The sequence below is a fragment of the Meles meles genome, chromosome 1, assembly GCF_922984935.1.
Source record: "Meles meles chromosome 1, mMelMel3.1 paternal haplotype, whole genome shotgun sequence".
Classification (NCBI taxonomy): domain Eukaryota; kingdom Metazoa; phylum Chordata; class Mammalia; order Carnivora; family Mustelidae; genus Meles; species Meles meles.
Window position 1 is genome coordinate 191,507,088 of NC_060066.1, and position 19,143 is coordinate 191,526,230.

General features: G+C 47.5%; 1 protein-coding gene across 1 annotated transcript in view; it reads left to right on the plus strand.

Annotated features, from left to right (window-relative positions):
* LOC123926444 (CUB and sushi domain-containing protein 2-like) overlaps positions 1-19,143 on the plus strand; it is a 596,474-nt gene that overhangs the window by 467,438 nt on the left and 109,893 nt on the right. The window contains exons 27-29 of the mRNA XM_045980312.1: positions 348-539; positions 5,555-5,693; positions 9,275-9,462. Of these exons, the coding sequence (XP_045836268.1) occupies positions 348-539; positions 5,555-5,693; positions 9,275-9,462 (519 nt within the window). The remainder of the gene's footprint in view (positions 1-347; positions 540-5,554; positions 5,694-9,274; positions 9,463-19,143) is intronic.

Below are 19,143 nucleotides of genomic sequence, written 5' to 3' on the forward strand. Positions count from 1 at the left end.
TTATCTCTGCAACAAGGCGGGTATCGATCCCAGTTCACGTCTACAATCACAGCTGTGCAATCACACCTAACTCATGGTACCTCGTGACAGGTGGATGCCAGCGGTGGTGAAGGTTCTGGTAATGGTTCTGATGGAGGTCCCCAGTGGTGGTGGAGGCAGTAACAGAGATGAGGGTGAGAACAGAAATGAAATGGTGGCCCTGTTGCCAGTGACACCAGTGGGAGGTGACAGAGATTGTGGCTGTAGCCCTGACAGTGGACACGGTGATGACAGCGAGGGTGATGGGCTGGGAGCCTCATTGGCTGGCAGACATCAAGGCAACCCCACTTGTTCTTCTGTTCTCCCAGTGTCTACAGCCACATCCTGCAATGACCCTGGGGTCCCACAGAACGGGAGCCGGAGTGGCAACAGTTGGGAAGCCGGAGACTCCACGGTGTTCCAGTGCGACCCTGGCTATGCGCTGCAGGGGAGTGCGGAGATCAGCTGTGTGAAGATCGAGAACAGATTCTTCTGGCAGCCCAGTCCACCCACGTGCATTGGTACAAAGCAGCCACAGGCTGAATCCTGCCCTCTGGTCCCACCGCTTCTGTGTGCCAGACCCCATGGCCTAAGTGGCAGCTGCATCTAGAGGCCGGCCAGTAGCATCGGCAAACCCAAAGTTTACCCTGCTTTGTGTGAATATGTGCACACAAATGCCCCCTCACATTCACACACTCACAGTTACTGTCTACACATAGCAAATTCTTCACTCTCCAAAGTGGTGCCCAAAATTTCTAAGCCAGGCATGTCTGCCTCTTTTCTCCCTGGCTCAGCCTATTTAGGTGGGAAGGAGGACGATGGATCAGCTCGGATAGGAAGGTCAGCAGTTTCCAAAATGCCCTTTCTAATATCCAAAGCACTAGAAAGGTATCCACAGGCTCAGGTGCAAAGGGAAGAACCTTACCCTTTCTTTTCTCAAGGAAATTATTGGTTACCTGGGTGTTAGATCTCTCAGTTGTCCTTACACTTAAGAATCTCCCCATTTGACCCATGCAGAAATGTAAGCTCTGCGACTTGCCCATGGTCAGAGAGCTTGTAAGGGTTAGGGGGTAATAATACCCCAGCTCCTTGAGCCTGGGAGGAGGCAGGAACTTGAAGGAAGAAAGAAATAGAAACAGGTGCTCATTGCTGCATGGCCCTTTTTCTCAGGCAAAGTCCTGAATGCATTTATGTCCCAGGTCAATGACAGGTGTTAGAAGAGAAGCAGTAGTCCCCAGGTCCCCTTACTGTGTGCTAGCCCTACACTGGACATTTTCTTACCCAACCTCATTTAACTTTCCCTACAGCTCTCTGAAATGAGCACCATTCCCTCACTTTACAGTTCAGGAACTGAAACTTAGATAAACTTGGATATCTTGCCCAAATCACAGAGCTAGGACATGGTAGAGCCAAGATTCACACCCACATCAGTCTGAAAGGAGAGCCTTTCAATTTCCTACTTCCCACACTAGCTTCTGTGCTGGGGATGGGTTCCAGGGACTTCCCAAGACACAGCCCAGCAGCCTTCACCCTGGCGATGCCCTGCATGTCTTTCCACTCAGGCTCAGTGGGAGGCTCTGTCCAGGCATCCGAGGACTGGCCTTTGCGGGCCAAGCTCTGAGGCCTAGTGCTGAAGGTGAGACGCTAAATCCTGTCTCTCAGAGGTGATTAGGAGTCACCCGGGTTATGCGGTAGGAGCATGGTAAATGAATACATAGCAGACAGGAGGTTGACTCCTGGCTTCCAAAAACAGGTCAGATCTCAGCTACATGGAACAGTATGTGCGAAAGATTATGGGGTACTGAAGTAGAGAGATCTGGGTTCAGATCCTGACTCTGCCATTAACTAGTTCAGTGGCCTTGGAAGAACCGCTCCATCTCTCTGAGCCTCAGTTTCCTATTCTATAAAGTGAGACTAAATATACTTTCATGGCATCATGGAGTAAGGACACAACTAACCCAAATCTCAAGAAATACTGATTTCCCTACTTCCTTTTCTCATTCTTCCTTCCTCCCACCTTCCCTCCCTCCCATTTTTCCCTTCTTTGTTTTCTTCTCTTGAGTTTTTAGACTTACCTCCCTTCCCTGAGTATGAATCCCAATGAGGCAGTGGAATTCTGGTGAGGCCCGGGAGGGAGTTAGATGAATTCTGAGGGCCTGTCCAAATTTAGTATTCTCTGGGGCTGTGATTCCTTAGCTTCTCTTACAGAAAAGCAGGTCCTGAGACAAGACTGTCCCAGGTGGAGAAGGGAGGGGGCGCTGCACGGTGTTAAGCTGTTGAGAGCAATAAATGTGCAGCGAGCAGGGCAAAAGAGGTTAATTCAGCTTTCATTACCCATTCTTCTGTACTCAGCTTGGGGAAACGTTCCTCAGGCAACAAAATGAATGTCTTTGTCTCTTCTCTCAAACAGTCTGGAAATCCCAGTGACAAGCCCCTAATTTCCAGCTCCCTGGCAGTCTGCCATGACTGGTCTGGCTGGCCTTGATATCCCTTCATTATAGGGAGGAAGCAAAGGGAGAAAACAAGTATTTATTGAGCACCATCCCCATGATAGGCACTGGGCTAGAAGTTTTAGCTGCGTTCTTGCAAATGGAATCATCAGATGGTAAGTTTAGAGCTCAGGTTCTGGATTTCAACTACCAACCGACTCTGGTGGCTTCACCCCAACAAGCTGTGTGGCCTTAGGCAAATTGCTGACTCTCCCTGAGCCTCATTTTCCTCCCCTGTAAAATAGGGGCATTAGGAGGACCTAGCTCATCACCCTGTTCTGAGGAGGAAAGAAGCTCATGCTGTAGAGCGCCTAAGACCACATCTGACTCACAGTGAACCCAGTGTGCGTAAGAAGTTATTATTGTCCTTACTCTTTTTGTTAATATTATTTACTTTATATATGGGAAAGTGGAGGCTCAGAGAGATGGGATAGCTTGCCCAAACTCATAGCTAGTAAGTTGCACGGTCAGAATTGGAACCCAGGACTGTGTAACTTCGAGTTTGATGGCATTTCTCACACCTCTCACCCCGCAGGACTCCCTGCCCACTTTTTGGCCATCTGGGGTGACCAGCTGCCTGCTACCACCCCCTCCTGGGCTTCCATGTTTTATAGTCTCCAGCCTCTGTTTCTGACTCATGGTAGGGAGGGGACAGGGTGTGACCGTGGGTGTGGGACAAGCATCCTGGAATGGCAGCAACACCAGGCATCTAGTTCCCACCTGTCTTCCCACCCCCATGAATACCTGCCGAAAGGACCAGGTGATGCTGGGATGTTGCCAAGACCTCATTTGGTCCCTGCAGATTAACTGTCCTGCTGGTTAGTGCTGGGGCCTAGAAAGGGAAGGGACTTCCTTCCTCTGCGTACCTCTCTACCAGCTGTGAGCAGCGGGAACGCTCCTGCTGGCCAAGCAGCTAGGAGTGCGGCCAGGCCTTGACACACAAATGACAGAGGGCAATGATGCCCAGGCTGGGGTCCTGAGTGGGAAGCAGATGCCTGAATGCCAGATGCCAGGGAACCATCTGGAAGGGAACTGCGCCAGGGCAGAGGCCTAGAACCCAAACAAACCACAAGCACTTTGGGAGTGGGCGGAAGAATCATGGGGGCAATTTCAGAAACAGCCAGGTCACTCCCATCCCTGGCTAACTGAGAGGAAGAGACCCCCAAGCCACAGAGGAAGCTCACACCCAGTGGCCTTTGCCTTCATGGAGGCATCACTGTGCCCCTTTAGGAAGGTCCCCAGGGAGCTGGGCACACCCACGGAACCCAGGCTTCATCAGACAGCTGCTAGGGTTGGGCCCTCAGAGCAGGGGACAATGGGTCCTACCGTGCTAAGTGCAAGGTTTTATCCGGATCGCACAGGTCTCCAGCATGTCGCATTCACGTAACCCTCTTCTCCAAGAGGGCACAGGGGAGAAGCAAGCCAGACACAAAGCAGCCCTGGTGCAGGGAGTCACTGAGACTCAACCTTCATCCGTCTGCCTCGGAAGGGCTGCCCTTTCGAGGCAGACGGATGAAGGTTGAGTCTCAGTGACTCTCTGGGCGGGTCTTTCAACTCCCTGAGCCCCAGGCTTCTTGGTTCTAAACCAGGAAGAAAAATCCATAGCTCACTGAGTTGTTGCGAGAGGGAAGCGAAATGAGGTATTAGAATGCTATACGTCACGTCAGACGTAGAGTAAGTGTCCCCTTGAGTGTTCCTGGTGTTCCAGTTGGGACTTGTGATATATTCTCCATGGGGGTGAAGGGCAACCACTACTCTTGGGATCACTCAGGCTCTATGTTCAGCCACGTTAGGGCTTTTATGGCCCAGCCCGAAGCCTACTGTTTTTTAAAAAGACCCTGTTGGCATTGACCGAGCCCTGGAAGGCTTGCCCTGAGCGAAGACTACAGCGTGTGGCTGTAAAGCTCAGCTCTGTGACAAGACTGTGGTTGCTCTTGAGCTGGGTCTTGGACACACCCTTGGCTCCCACCTCCATGCCCAGTCTCAGACTTTCTGGCTTCTCCTTAAATGGCTTTCCTACTCCTGTGGGCTCCCAGCTGATGTATTTGACGTCAACCTCCAGTGGCACCCTGTGGGGTTTCTCAGACCAAACCATATTAATAGTCTCTACCATATTTCCTGGATGACCCCATATACTTTCCAGCCCCCACCTTATCAGACCCCACTGCTTCAGGGCAGTGACCCAGCCATTTAGAGGAGAACCTGACTGCAGATCTGGGAAGTGCCCCAGCGGGCTGCCTCACCAGCTACTTGCCCCCTCCCTACCTGTTAAAAGGCCCATCATCTCAGGGGGATGGAGTGGGGAACCACCACGGATGTATGGAGCTTTGTCGTATCTCCATCCAAGTGAGGTGCCCCCACTCTCTTAGACAAGGTCTTCTGGAAACTTGGGAAGTATCTGCAGCTCCAGGCAGATGCCGAGAGCATTGACAGGGAGGAGGCCAGCTGCACTTGGCAGGTGAGCGTGACTGTATTCTGTACCCCCCTGACAGTGAGCGCACTGGAACGTGGATCAACACCCACAAAGCTCACCTGGAAACTAGACATGAGGCAGTGGCAGGAGACTGTGTATTTCAAATGTCTAAAAGAGGAGTATCAACTGTCTCCAAATAATTTGTCTCCAAATAATTATTTACTGTATTCCAGGTGCTTAAACAGACCTCTCCAACATCTTTAGTTCCATCCCTGAGGAAATAGTACCTCTTCCTGCAATAGGGAAAGGATGCTGAGGTCTGCAGAGGTTGGGGTAATTCCCTAAGGTCTCATGGCCAGGAAGTGGCAGAACCAGGTCATTTGGTTTTGTTTTTAATAATTTCTTGAGGTGAAATTCACATAACATAAAGCTCACTTTTTAAAATGAATGATTCAGTGGCATTTGGTACATTCTCAATGTTATGCAACCACCAGGTAAAACCCTGCACCCATTACATCCTACCTTCCCCTCCACCCTTAGAGTCAAGTTTTCACTAGGATCTGCCAGACTCAATCCCTCCGCTGCTTTGCCTCCCCAGCACCCAGGCCTGACCCTTGTCTTCCTCTTTCCCCAGCTCCCTGCGGTGGAGACCTGACCGGACCATCAGGAGTCATTCTGTCGCCAAATTACCCAGAACCTTACCCACCAGGCAAGGAGTGTGACTGGAAAGTGACTGTCTCTCCGGACTACGTCATCGCCCTGGTATTTAACATGTATGTACCTTTCCCCTAGGTGGGAGATAAGGGGCTCAGAGTAGCTGGGGGGTTTAGACCAGGGTCTCCAGGTGAGTGCACACAGGTCTGCTGGGAGTGCATGAGGGAGCCCAAAGGAGGGAAACTAGCATTTATTGGATGTTTCCTGGGTGCCCTGTGCTGTGCTCATCGACTTCACACATTATTATCTTATTTAATCCTTATAATTGATGAAGTAGCTATTATTCTTTCTACCTTCCTCCCTCCCTTCCTCTTTCTTTTCTTTTCTTTTCTTTCTTTCTTTCATTCTCTCTTCTTTCTTTCTTTCTCCTTCCTTCCTGTCTTTCTTTCTTCTTTCTTCTGAAGATGTTGAGATTCAGAAAGCAGGCCCTCGCTGGATCCTTTCCGCCCCCCACTCCTCTGTGTTTTCCCCTTTGCTCTCACCTGGCTCCTTTCCTCACACTCCCTAGTATGCAAACAGGTTCAGGTTTGTCTCAGGTCCTCCCCCATCCAGCTCCTGGCCTGCCTCCCGCACTGCCTCCTTTATCCCTTTAGAGGCAAGCTCTTCAAAAGAATCATCTCTGCTTGTGTCTATTTCCTCGCCTCCTGTTCACACTCAAACCACGGATACCTGGGTTCTGCCTGCAGGCGCCCGCCAGAGACCCCAGCGAAATCCTGGTTGCCACACAAAATGGCACTTCCCATGTTTTATCCCACTGTTCCTCTCGATCACTCCTTCCATCCTTACCCTGCTTTTTCTCCTTGGTTTCCGTGAAGTTACTCCCCTCCAGTTCTCCCACTTCTTCTGTGATTTCACAGCTTCCTTGTTATACCCTGCCTCCCTTGGCCAGGCTCTAGTGGGAGCCTTTTCTCTTCACATCCACACTCCCTTCCTGGGCTCGCTCCTCTGCTCCAATGGCTTCACCTCAGTCTTAGAAACAGGGGACTCCACGCTACCACAGCCTGGACTGCCTTCTGAGCTGTGGGCTCTCCTCTCCAGCTGTTGGGTGTCTGGTGACTGATGGTGCCTCTGATGCAGCATGTACAAAACTGAGCCTCTGACTCCCCCCGCCTCAGAAGAGCTGTCTCCTGACCCCCAGGGAGTGCCACCTTCATGCAGCGGCTGCTTCCATTAGTGAGCAAGGCCTGGAGCCTCACATCTACCCCTCTCCTCCAGCATCCCAGCTACTGCGCTGCTGAAACTCTCACTACTTATCCTCCAAACTACTCCCATAGTCTCCTGACTGGTTCCTCAGCCCCCATTTTCCCCCCATGCCAGCCTCTTCTTGAGTTAGCTGTGTCATGTGAAAATGCTAAAACAACTACCTCAGCTTCCATGGGAACATGCAATAACATGCTACTCAGCCACAAAAAGGGGTGAATGACTGATACAGGCAACATGGCTGACTCTCAAAGATATCACCCTGAGCGGAAGAAGAAAGCCCCAAAAGAGCCCATAATGTAGGATCCCACTTACATGAAATTTTGGGATCGGTGAAATGAATCGATGGCGATAAAAATTTATTCAGTAGTGGCTTCTAGAGAAGACTGACTGGGAAGGGGAGCATTTGGGGATGGTGGGAATGGCCTGGGTCTTGCTATGCATGTGTCAAAACCCATAGGTGATACATTTAAAAGCTGATCATTTCATGGTGTATAAGTCATACCTCGATTTGAAAACAAACACACAAACAAATGGGTCTCTTAATATAAAGTCCTGTCATGGCTTCCTCTTCCTATAAACTCAGAACTTTGGTTTTTCAGTCCAAGCAATCTGGCCGCTGCCTACCTCTCCACCCAGTCCCCCCGACCCCATCCTACACCCTGAGCTCCAGCCAGCCTGAGCCGCTCACAGCTTCAAGACTATTCCTTGCCCTTGTGATCTCGCTTCCTTGTTCAACCATGAGGGGTCTCTGCACCTCCCAAAACTTGACACCAACTTGGCCTCCATGAAAGTCTCATTTCCTCCTCCCCGAGGAATTTTGTACTGTGATCCCATGTGCCCACACAGACTTTGTACATTGCTTTGCCGTCTTCATACCCGTTGCTGCCTTCAGCCCCATCACCATCTTGAAGGTGTGGCGTTGGACATAGCTTTGTGTCCTGAGCACCTTGCAAGCGCCTGGTACATTGAGCACACTCAGACGAAATGTGATGACTGAAGGAAGACAGGGACAAACAGAAGGCAGAAAGTGCCTCAGCAGTGACCCCATTGTGAGGGTGCCATGGAGGAAGGAGACCAGTATACATCCAGCTCTTTCACCAGATTCCCCCCCCCCCAGATCCCCATCCCATCTCCCTGCCAGCCCTACCACTTTGTCCTAGAAATGTCACAGCCCCCTCTCTCTGCTACATGTCAGCTAAAGAAGGGAACTGCTGTCCCATTCTTAGTCCAGCCGGGTGGAGTATCTGAGGATCCCAGCACATGGCTCAACTCTGAACAAGTTAGCATCCCAGATCTGTTCTCAGCTCACGTTCTATTGTTTTCGTGTTTGTACCCTTGACCAGTATCCATGGCTTTGCTGGATGTGTACCTAAGAATGGAGTCGCTGCCTCATAGGACCAGCGTATGTTCAGATCTAGTAGGTGAACAGCTTTCCAAAGGGGCCAAGCAACTTTACCATCCTGCCAGCAGGCTCTGAGAGCTCCGGGGGCTCCACATTCTTGCCCGTCTTGGCATTTTCCATCATTTTCACTCTAGCCAAACCAGTGGGATCGATGATATTCAAGAACTCTTATACTCAGCTTACTAATTTCTTTATTCAGTTTTTTTCCCACATGAGGGTCAAGATAACTAAGAAAGAGGCACACCCGTGAGTGCCGGGAGTGGGGTGATGGCAGACTCTGAGAAGTGCTGGGAACTGGCTAAGAGATGAGGGGACGGAGCCAGCTTCTTCATGAAAACAGACCCCTCCCCGCCTGGGAATGGCCCCCTGGGTGACTCTTTCCCTCTTGGAAAAGGAGGTGCAGACTAACACAATCTAAAGACCAGTGGAAGCAGATAAGAGAGCTTACCTGCTCTGGCTGACTCTTCAGTATATAGAATTGGTAACTCGTTTTCCCTTTTGTGCAGAGTGTAGTGAATTCAGACAACAGTCTTGTATTATAATCTTCAAACTTGCTAAGAGACTAGGTCTTAGTTGTTCCAACCACTATAAAGACGTGTTAACTATGTGAGACGGGATAGAGGAACTACTTTTCACCACTATGACAATCCTATTACAGGATAAAATGTATCCAATCAACAAGTGGCGCACCTTAAATTTACACAATATTCTACGTCAAATGTATCTCAATTAATTTTTTTTTTTTTCCCAGAAAGAGGGGTGTTGGGTTTTCAGCTCTAGCTTTCTGGGCATTGGCTCTAGTGCCCAGAAGAAGACCAGTCTTCTCTGCCCCAGGCCTGGCTTATCCACGTCCTAGCCTGACTGGAGACCATCGGGGCTTCCCGCTCTCCCTCCCCCCAGGAAGAGTCAGGAGCCAGGCACCAGTGGGGCAGAGGGCTCGCTGTCTGGGAGGCCCCCTCCCCTGGTTGACCTAAGGCCCAGCACGAGCCTTTTCTGACCTTAGTGGGGTGGGGGCGGGATGTTTTTGTTCCCCAGCTTTAACTTGGAGCCTGGCTATGACTTCCTCCATATCTACGACGGACAGGACTCTCTCAGCCCTCTCATAGGAAGCTTCTATGGCTCTCAGCTTCCCAGCCGCATTGAAAGCAGCAGCAACAGCCTCTTCCTGGCCTTCCGCAGTGATGCATCCGTGAGCAGTGTAGGCTTCGCCATCGACTACACAGGTAGGACCCTGGCACCCGAGCATACAGAGGGCAGGGCTAGCCAGACCTGGCGGAGGGGAAGGGCCGCGAGGAGGGCAAGGGCCGGGTCACCGGCAGAGCCCCTCCCAGCCCTGTCGCCCTCCAGGTGGCCTAGTCTTTCCTTCCCATGTGGCCCAGCCCTGGGAGACAGCGGGGGCCAGCACTCTGCTCGCACCTCATTTCTATTGCCACATCCCTGCTCCTCTTGTGTCCTTTTCCTGTGAGGGTCAGTCCTCGCAAGCTGAAGCAGAGCAGTCAAAGCAGGGCTCAGCATGCGTTTCTTCATATTTTAGGCTTGTGAGGCATCCGGCCTCTGTCCCCACCATGCAGGGCTGCCACTGCAGCACTCAAGTGGCCCAAGACAGACTGTGAAGGAATGGGCATGGCCACGCTCCCATAAACATTTCCCTCTGGACACACGCAGTCTACATGACCAATGAACTGCGTCCCGGGCTCACATTCTCTACTTCGCAGCCATGTGGCCTTGGGCAGGCTCCTGAACCTCTCAAAGCCTCCATTCCCTCATCACAAAATGCTGGTAGGCTGATCCCTGCCTCACAGACGTGTTGTGAGTATCCGTGACCCTGAGCTTCAGAGCCCTTGGTCTGGCACCTGGCACGTAGCAGGTGCTCCGTAATTTTCCGACAGCAAGAGTAAGAGAGGCTCCAGGCTCCAAGCTGCTCTGAGTGCTTCAACCCTGTTATTCTCTGGGTGACCTTTTCTTCTTCCCTAATTATCCCAGACGCCATCATGCAAATCCTAGCCCCACTTCTTGCTTGATTTGTGCACTTGGCAAGTTATTATCTCTTGGAAACCGTCCCTCCATCTATAAAGTGGTGGTAATAATAATTATGCTGCAGAAGGTTAAAATTAAAAGATATTTTATACCTACATATTATATGTAGGAGTACAATGCCCAGTAGGTGCTAAACACTCTACAGATACTCTAGAGATGATTGATTTTGTTATTGGTGCACTAACCCAAGTTCACCCGGGCCTCATCAGCCTGTGTGGACAAATGGGGTCATATTACCCGTTAAAATTAAAAAGTTTCTGGCTCATGGCCCCCACTTGCATAGTGTCAGACCTCAGCAACCTTTTAAAGGGTTCCTTAATTAAATATTTCTGGCAACTGCTGGGAATGTCTCACATACACTCACAAATAATACCAATCATAACAAGAGCTAACTTAGCATCCATCCACTGCCAGCACGGTCCTAAGTACTTCACATCCATCAACACATCGAGATCCTTGAAATTACTGACTGCCTTCTCTTTTGTCAGATAAAGTTCTAGAAGATACTTAGTGCACAAAATAGAGAATGTCTTGCCGTGGGATTCTCTCCTCGTGGGGCTGGCCTGGATAATGGATATTCTGCCAACCTCTCTTCCTCCAGATACCTGCTGTCTGTCAATAAACCTCCTGTTCCCAAACCCTTCTGCATGTACTGGTATCAGAACAAATACAGTCACATAGTGTGGAATTCTAGGGGAGGCATGACTTAGACTCAGCACAGACCCATCACTCTGCCACTGCCATCCCCACGGCCATATTATCATCTTCACTTTTCTTACTGTTCACCCCTTCCATTGCATGCGCAGAAGTACTCTCAGTTCCCTGCCCCCAGCCATTCTGTTGCAGCCTTGCAAAACAACACCCTGTGTCACACCCACACACAAGTGGCTGAGAATGACCGGAAAGAGTCACATAAGCATGGCACTTGGATCCACCACAAGTGATGGCTTTTAACCCTGGCCTTAGCCACCTCCAGCTTGTCCCAGCTGGGGACTTCTCCCTGGTGGAGATTCCAAAATGTCACCCCAGAAGTCAATCCTTCTAGCTTCTTCACAAAAGTACTTCAGCTCATTGTCCCTGGATGCAATAAGCTCATGGGTTCACAGCATCCTGGCTGTAGCCACCTCTCCCCCAGTCCCCTCCACTGAAAACACAGGCTAGAGCCACACTTCCAGGCCCTCTTTCCCAAAGAAGCCCTTCCCACTTCCAGCTGTTGGCCCAAGACTGCATCTGGAGGGGTCCCCAGCTCTAACACACAGCCTCAGGGAGTAAGGCCTTCCAGGCAGCCATCTGAGCCATCCAAGTGGCTGAAGGAGGCCAGTTACTAGGCAAGAGGAAAGGGGATGCCAACCAGTGCACCCTCTGCCACCTTGTTGGCGACTGTGGTTCAAGCACCAAGATAAATGGGCCTGTCTGGGGTGGGAGGTGCCTGGTGAGGCCTGAGGCAGACTTCCTTCCTTCCTTCTCAGATAGCATACTCCCTAATATCAGTCATCTCACTGCTATGGCCCTAGCCTCTGGTCAGGCAGCCCATTTTATGGGACCCAGGGACCCTCTGCCTTGCCCCCGTGGTCTCCTTCTCCCCATCTCAGGATCCCTGGATTCCTGGAATGGGTCCACTCTGCTACCGGATCCCATGGCCTCAGTGATATCCCCGCCATGCTCAATATCTTTACGGGGTGGCCTTCATTGCTTATGAACTGTGTAAACTTAAGCAAGCCCTTTACATTCTCTGAGCATCCCTGCCTCACCCATCAAAGAAGGACAGAGCACTGGGTGAAAGAGCTGGTGTGGGATAGGAAACAGACACAACCCCCAGCACAGGGCCCAACACCAAGAGCTACTTGGCACACAGGTTGATCCACATTCTCCATCTGTTGCCTTCTTTCCTGAGAAATGGATATTTCATGTGTTCTGCTCTCGTTTGGAAGAGAGAAGAGTTTGGAACCCTCCTCATGGGACTAGCCCCATCAAATGCAGTACATTTTCTGTTTACTGAAGATACAAAGTGTGAGATGATGTTTTGCACACACCTGAGTGTGAAATGTCTATAGCATGAATATGTATGGCATGGGGGGGGGGGTGTCCTATATATGTCTCCGACCCATGGCAAATATGCTGTGCGAGTCCACAGAGCACCATACACTGAGATGCAGCCCATCAGGACCAGCACACTGAGGGAGGTCTGGATCCTCAGGAAGAGAAGCATTGGCCTCATCCATGTAGATGCCATCCTGTGTTCAGAGGCAGAATGCTGTCTTGTCTTTTATCCAGGAGCCCTGGATCTCCTCGAATGCTGAGTATCTGGGTGTCCCAGGAGCTATGGCTTCAAGTGTCCTTGTTTGGGAGATGAGGGGAGTGATGTGGAGAGATGTTGCCAGATTCTGCTGGGCTTAGTCCAGTGAAGACCACAGTCTGAGGTCAACCCCTCTTCTGACTGGAGACATACAGACCAGGGTCTTTCCCCACATCCTGCCGAATCCCCAAGCAGGAAGCAGAAACAGTGTAGTTGCAGCTGACTCAGGGGTCATTTAGTTTCAAATCAAGAGATCCACTCATAATTTATTATAAAAATGCAAAAAAACAAGACATGTTCAAACAAACTTGAGACAAAACTTTCTTATAAGAAAATTAATGGCCCAAATAATTTAAGATAAGAGAGGCTCTGTATCTTAACAGTACACATAACCAAAACTCCCTTTCACTTAACACAAAAAGGGAACATCTTTTTAAAATATAAAAGCTCAAGGGCAGGAAGCATAAACATTCAAGGGACTGAAATCAGGAAGGAAGAGTCAAAGGTTAAGATTACCTCCTGTCTCTAGGACCACTTGGTCTTCCTGAGCATCTGCTACATTCTCTTCTCTCTATAGATGCATGTTCTTTGCTTCTGCTAGGACAAGTAAGGTGGCCTCACTTTTGACTCTGAATCACTTCCCAGTCTAGGTCGCAATTCCAAATCCCAAAGGACCTTAAGACTGACCAGGATTCAGGCAAGCATCCACTGAACAGTGTCATGGAATTAGGCTTTTTCATTAGGGTCAAGGGCAGGTCATGCAGTTTTACTCTTTTGTTCACTCAATAAATATTTACTTAGCTCCTTCTATATGCCAGACACTGTTATAGGGGCTGAGAACAAAGCAGGGAAAAAGACCAAAGTTCCTGCCTCCATGGACTTCACATCCTCAGGACAATCAGATGGATAGACATTTCTGTTACCTGTAAGTCTTGGAGGTTCACCTACTTAGAATACAGTGATGGGCAAGGTTGTAGGTGTCTCTGTCCAGTTGCACCTGGAAGGTGATTGTGGTGTCTAAGTCATTCTAGACAGGTCTTCTAGATGATTCTTAATGCAGTTGTGTCATTTGTGGACTTCTATAGGACCATGCTCTGAGGCATTCTCATCTGATTCAGCTACTTGGGTAGCTTTACCCTTTGCTGGAAGGAAAAATAGGAAATAAGGAGGATCTTGGTTTTTTATAAAATTACTAAAAATGAAACCCAGAGAGACTTAGTGTCTTTCTCCAAGCCAAAAACATCAGAAGAATGGGTGTGTGTGTGTGGGGGGGGGACTTTCTTGTCATCTTCCATCAGGTGTGGTGGCCTCCTCATCCTGAGAGAGGCTAGGACATCCATGCATGAGTGTAGAGACCATTCATCCATTCAACAAATGCTATTGAGCTCCCACTTCCTGCCATGCCCTATTCTGAATATGGAGGCTGCAGTGGTGAGCACAGTGGTCATGGCCCCCACCCTAAGGTAACATCAAGGTGAGTGAGGGAAGTAGACAGTACGTAAGTAGACCAACAAAGAGTAAGAAGCAGATGTTAGAAAGAGAAGGCTGCTATGAGAAAGAGAAATGGGAAGTCAACCATAGAATGGCAGTTGGTGAGGGTGAGGACCTCGCCCAATGGGTGATATTTAAACAGAGACCTCAAGGTTGAGAAGAACCCCACTGTGTGAGAACAGGCCTGGGGAGTGTTGGAGACAGAGGGAGTTTGAAGAAGTTCAGAAGAAGAGTTTGAAACCTGTGGTAGAGAATCTGAAATAACTCAGGAAAGGCCCAGGTCAGCTTCTACCAGAAGGTACTAAACACTACATATTTTCTCTTTCAAACCCTTGGATGTAACATTATGGGCCAAGGAGTTACAACCAGATTTCCACACCTGCTGCCCCTACCACCACTACAACCACCCACCACTTCCATGGGTCTTTCTTCCTTAAATTCAAACTAGAAATACATTCATGGTTGCCTATTTTAAAAGTAGCATGTGTTTCTTGGAAAAATTCAAGCAATATAGAAGCATATAAGATGTACTCTAATAACACCTCCCACTACTACCATCCCCTGAAGTATCATTATTAATGATTTTTTATCTCATTCCAGATATTTTATGTGCATAAAAGGTAGTGTAACTTCTAGAACAAGGGTTAGCAAACTTTTTTTGTAAGGGACCAGACAATACTTAGGCTGGGCAGGCCAGAGTTCTCTGTTACATCTGCTCAGCTCAGCTCTTGTGATGCTAAAACAGCCATAGGCAGTATTTAAGCAAATAGTTATGGCTGTGTTCCCATAAAACTTTATTAAAACTTTATAAAAAAACAGTCAGTGAAACTGTGGGCTGTAGTTTGCTGATCTCTGTTCCATGTGAATAGAGATCATACCATCTGTACTAATATGTCACATGGGTTTGTTTTTACTTTGTTTTGGTTTTTGTCCAATGATCGATCTTGGTCGTCTTTCCATATTTGTATTCAAAGACTTTTGCAATTCTTTCTAAAGCCTGCTTGTATTTCAGTGGATGGCTGTAATCCAGCCTTGTTAACCAGTTCCTTACTGCTTGGATGTGTGGATTGCTATTTTCAGTGTCTTGCTATTACAATGTTTAGAAATGTTCCTTATCTATTAGGACAAAAAGAAGCTGGTTCTTTTATTATTCTTGTTTTAGAGGGCATGGTTTTTATTTATTATGATCCCAATGATGTTTTCAGTCATTATAGTTTTATCATTCACATCTGAGCTCTGGTCTGGCTGACTAAAGACCTGATTTTTGTCTTAATTCTACTTCTTCCCAGCTGAATGGCCTGGGAAACTCATTTAGCCTCTCTGATCACCACATTTCTCATCTGTAACCTGAATAGGAGCACACCTGGCCCTGTCTGCTTCAGAGGCCTTTGTGAGGCACAAATGAGATAACAGATTGGAAGGTACTTTGAAAATTATAACGTGATATCCCTCTGTAAGGAGCTATCATCATTATCATTACCCTTGTCATTTTCATTAATGGGATAATGTTTGGGATGATGAGCTCTTCTTGCTCTGACATGTGAGTAACTATAAAATACAGTCTGTATTTGGAATTGCTGATGTGATTGTGGATTTGCCAAGTCCTGAGGTGTTCAGCCAATCAATTCAGCATTCATTTGTTAAGCATCCATTATGTGCCAAACAGAGCAGGCTCTAATACCAAGTACTGTGATAATTGCCAGGGTTATGAAGAGAATAGGTGATGGTCCTATCCTTTAGGAGTCCAGAATCCACTGGAAAGAAATACATTTAACCAACCTACCAAGATAATGCCACACATGTTATAATTCAGGAAACAAAAACAGAATTCTGCCAGACAGAAGGCAAAGTTCAGGAAACTTGTTCAAAAGACAGTGGCATTGAAGAGACTGTCTTTTTTCCATTGAATATTTTTTCCTGTTTTGTCGAAGATTATTTGACCATAGAGTTGAGGGTCCATATCTGGGCTCTCCACTCTGTTCCACTGGTCTATCTGTCTGTTTTTATGCCAGTACCACGCTGTCTTGGTGATCACAGCTTTGTAGTAAAGCTTGAAATCGGGTAACGTGATGCCGCCAGTTTTGTTTTTGTTTTTCAACATTTCCTTAGCAATTCGGGGTCTCTTCTGACTCCATACAAATTTTAGGATTATTTGCTCCAGCTCTTTGAAAAATATCGGTGGAATTTTGATCGGAATGGCATTAAAAGTATAGATTGCTCTAGGCAGTATAGACATTTTAACAATGTTTATTCTTCCAATCCAAGAGCATGGAACAGTCTTCCATCTTTTTGTGTCTTCTTCAATTTCTTTCATGAGTGTTCTGTAGTTCCTCGAGTACAGGTCCTTTACTTCTTTGGTTAGGTTTATGCCCAGGTATCTTATGGTTCTTGGTGCTATAGTAAATGGAATCGATTCTCTAATTTCCCTTTCTGTATTTTCATTGTTAGTGTATAAGAAAGCCACTGATTTCTGTACATTGACTTTGTATCCTGCCACGTTACTGAATTGCTGTATGAGTTCTAGTAGTTTGGGGGTGGAGTCTTTGGGGTTTTCCATATAAAGAATCATGTCATCTGCGAAGAGAGAGAGTTTGACTTCTTCCTTGCCAATTTGGATACCTTTTATTTCTCTTTGTTGTCTGATTGCCGTTGCTAGAACTTCTAATACTATGTTGAACAAGAGTGGTGAGAGTGGGCATCCTTGTCGTGTTCCTGATCTCAATGGGAAGGCTGCAAGCTTTTTCCCATTGAGGATGATATTTGCTGTGGGTCTTTCATAGATAGATTTTATGAAGCTGAGGAATGTTCCCTCTATCCCTATACTTTGAAGCGTTTTCATCAGGAACGGATGCTGGATTTTGTCAAATGCTTTTTCTGCATCAATTGAGAGGACCATATGGTTCTTCTCTCTTCTCTTATTGATGTGTTCTATCACACTGATTGATTTGCGAATGTTGAACCAACCTTGCAACCCAGAGATGAATCCCACCTGGTCATGGTGGATAATCTTTTTAATGTGCTGCTGGATCCTGTTTGCTAGGATCTTGTTGAGAATCTTTGGCAACCCACGGAATGGGAGAAGATATTTGTAAATGACAGTACAGACAAAAGGTTGATATCCAGGATCTACAAAGAACTTCTCAAACTCAACACACACAAAACAGATAATCATATCAAAAAATGGGCAGAAGATATGAATAGACACTTCTCCAACGAAGACATACAAATGGCTATCAGACACATGAAAAAATGTTCATCATCACTAGCCATCAGGGAGATTCAAATTAAAACAACATTGAGATACCACCTAACACCAGTTAGAATGGCCAAAATTAGCAAGACAGGAAACAACGTGTGCTGGAGAGGATGTGGAGAAAGGGGAACCCTCTTACATTGTTGGTGGGAATGCAAGTTAGTGCAGCCACTTTGGAGAACAGTGTGGAGATTCCTGAAGAAATTAAAAATAGAGCTTCCCTATGACCCTGCAATTGCACTGCTGGGTATTTACCGCAAAGATACAGATGTAGTGAAAAGAAGGGCCATTTGTACCCCAATGTTTATTGCAGCAATGGCTACGGTCGCCAAACTGTGGAAAGAACCAAGATGCCCTTCAACGGATGAATGGATAAGGAAGATGTGGTCCATATACACAATGGAGTATTATGCCTCCATCAGAAAGGACGAATACCCAACTTTTGTAGCAACATGGACAGGACTGGAAGAAATTATGCTGAGCGAAATAAGTCAAGCAGAGAGAGTCAAGTATCATATGGTCTCACTTATTTGTGGAGCATAACAAATAACATGGAGGACATGGGGAGATGGAGAGGAGAGGGAGTTGAGGGAAACTGGAAGGGGAGATGAACCATGAGAGACTATGGACTCTGAAAAACAACCAGAGGGTTATGAAGGGGCGGCGGGAGGGGGTGGGGTGGGGTGGGAGGTTGAGGAACCAGGTGGTGGGTAATAGGGAGGGCACGTACTGCATGGAGCACTGGGTGTGATGCCAAAACAATGAACACTGTTATGCTGTAAATAAGCAAATAAAAATAAATAAATTAATTTAAAAAAAAAAAGACAGTGGCATTAAAAATTATAGGAGTTTTGCCATACAGAGAAGGGAAGAAAGGACTTTCTGATGGTGTGAAGTTCTGGGACAGCCGTGCCAGCTGTTACCCAAAATCACAGCCTCTTCTATGAGGTAAAAGTTTGTTTTCCTTCCCATAAAAGAAATTTAGAGATTGTCATCCTGGGATGATGAGATGACTCCCATCCCCACTGCTCTTGTCTTTCTGTCCTACCATGCTGAGACATGGCTCCCATAGTCATGGCTATCTCAGGATCCAAGATGGTGACTGGAGTTCCAGCCATCATGTCTGAGTTCAGACTGAGTTCAGACTGAGTTCAGAGGAAAGAAGGAATGAAGGGCCAATGATCATTCTCTCAGCTGAGTCACTTTCTCTTAAGCAGTCTTTCTAGAAGTCCCAAATTTATTCATTTAAGAAATATTTATTGAGTGCCTACCATGTACCAGACACCGGACTAGAACAGTAGATAAAACTGGATAACGGCTTCATGGAACCTACATTCTCTTGTAGAGAGATAGAAAAAAACTGGGTAAATATATAGTACATGAGATAGTATTGATGCCAGTACAGAGAAAGGTGACTGAGAGTGGTGGGGAGAGGAATATCAAAAATTTAAGTAGCTGGTCAAGGAAGTATCTCTGAGAAGAAGACTCAGAAAGAGATGAGATAGAGTGAGAACATTTGGATGGAGGAATATTCCATGCACAGAGGCTAATGTGGTTGAAGCAAAGTTAGCAAAGGGATGATAGACGTTGAGATCGAGATCATAGAGGGATGGGGATTAGAGATAGAAGGTGCAGGGCTTGTAGGCCTGTAAGGATTTGGGCTTATACTCTGAGTGGGACAGGAAACTCTCTGACTTAATTGTGTTCGCATCTCTTTGGCCGGATGTAGCTGCTTGGAGGTCAGAATGTATGGATTTTAGCTGGCATCTTGGTACTCTGGATAAAATCTGGTTTCTATTATTTAAGGACAAAGAGGGGAAATGGATA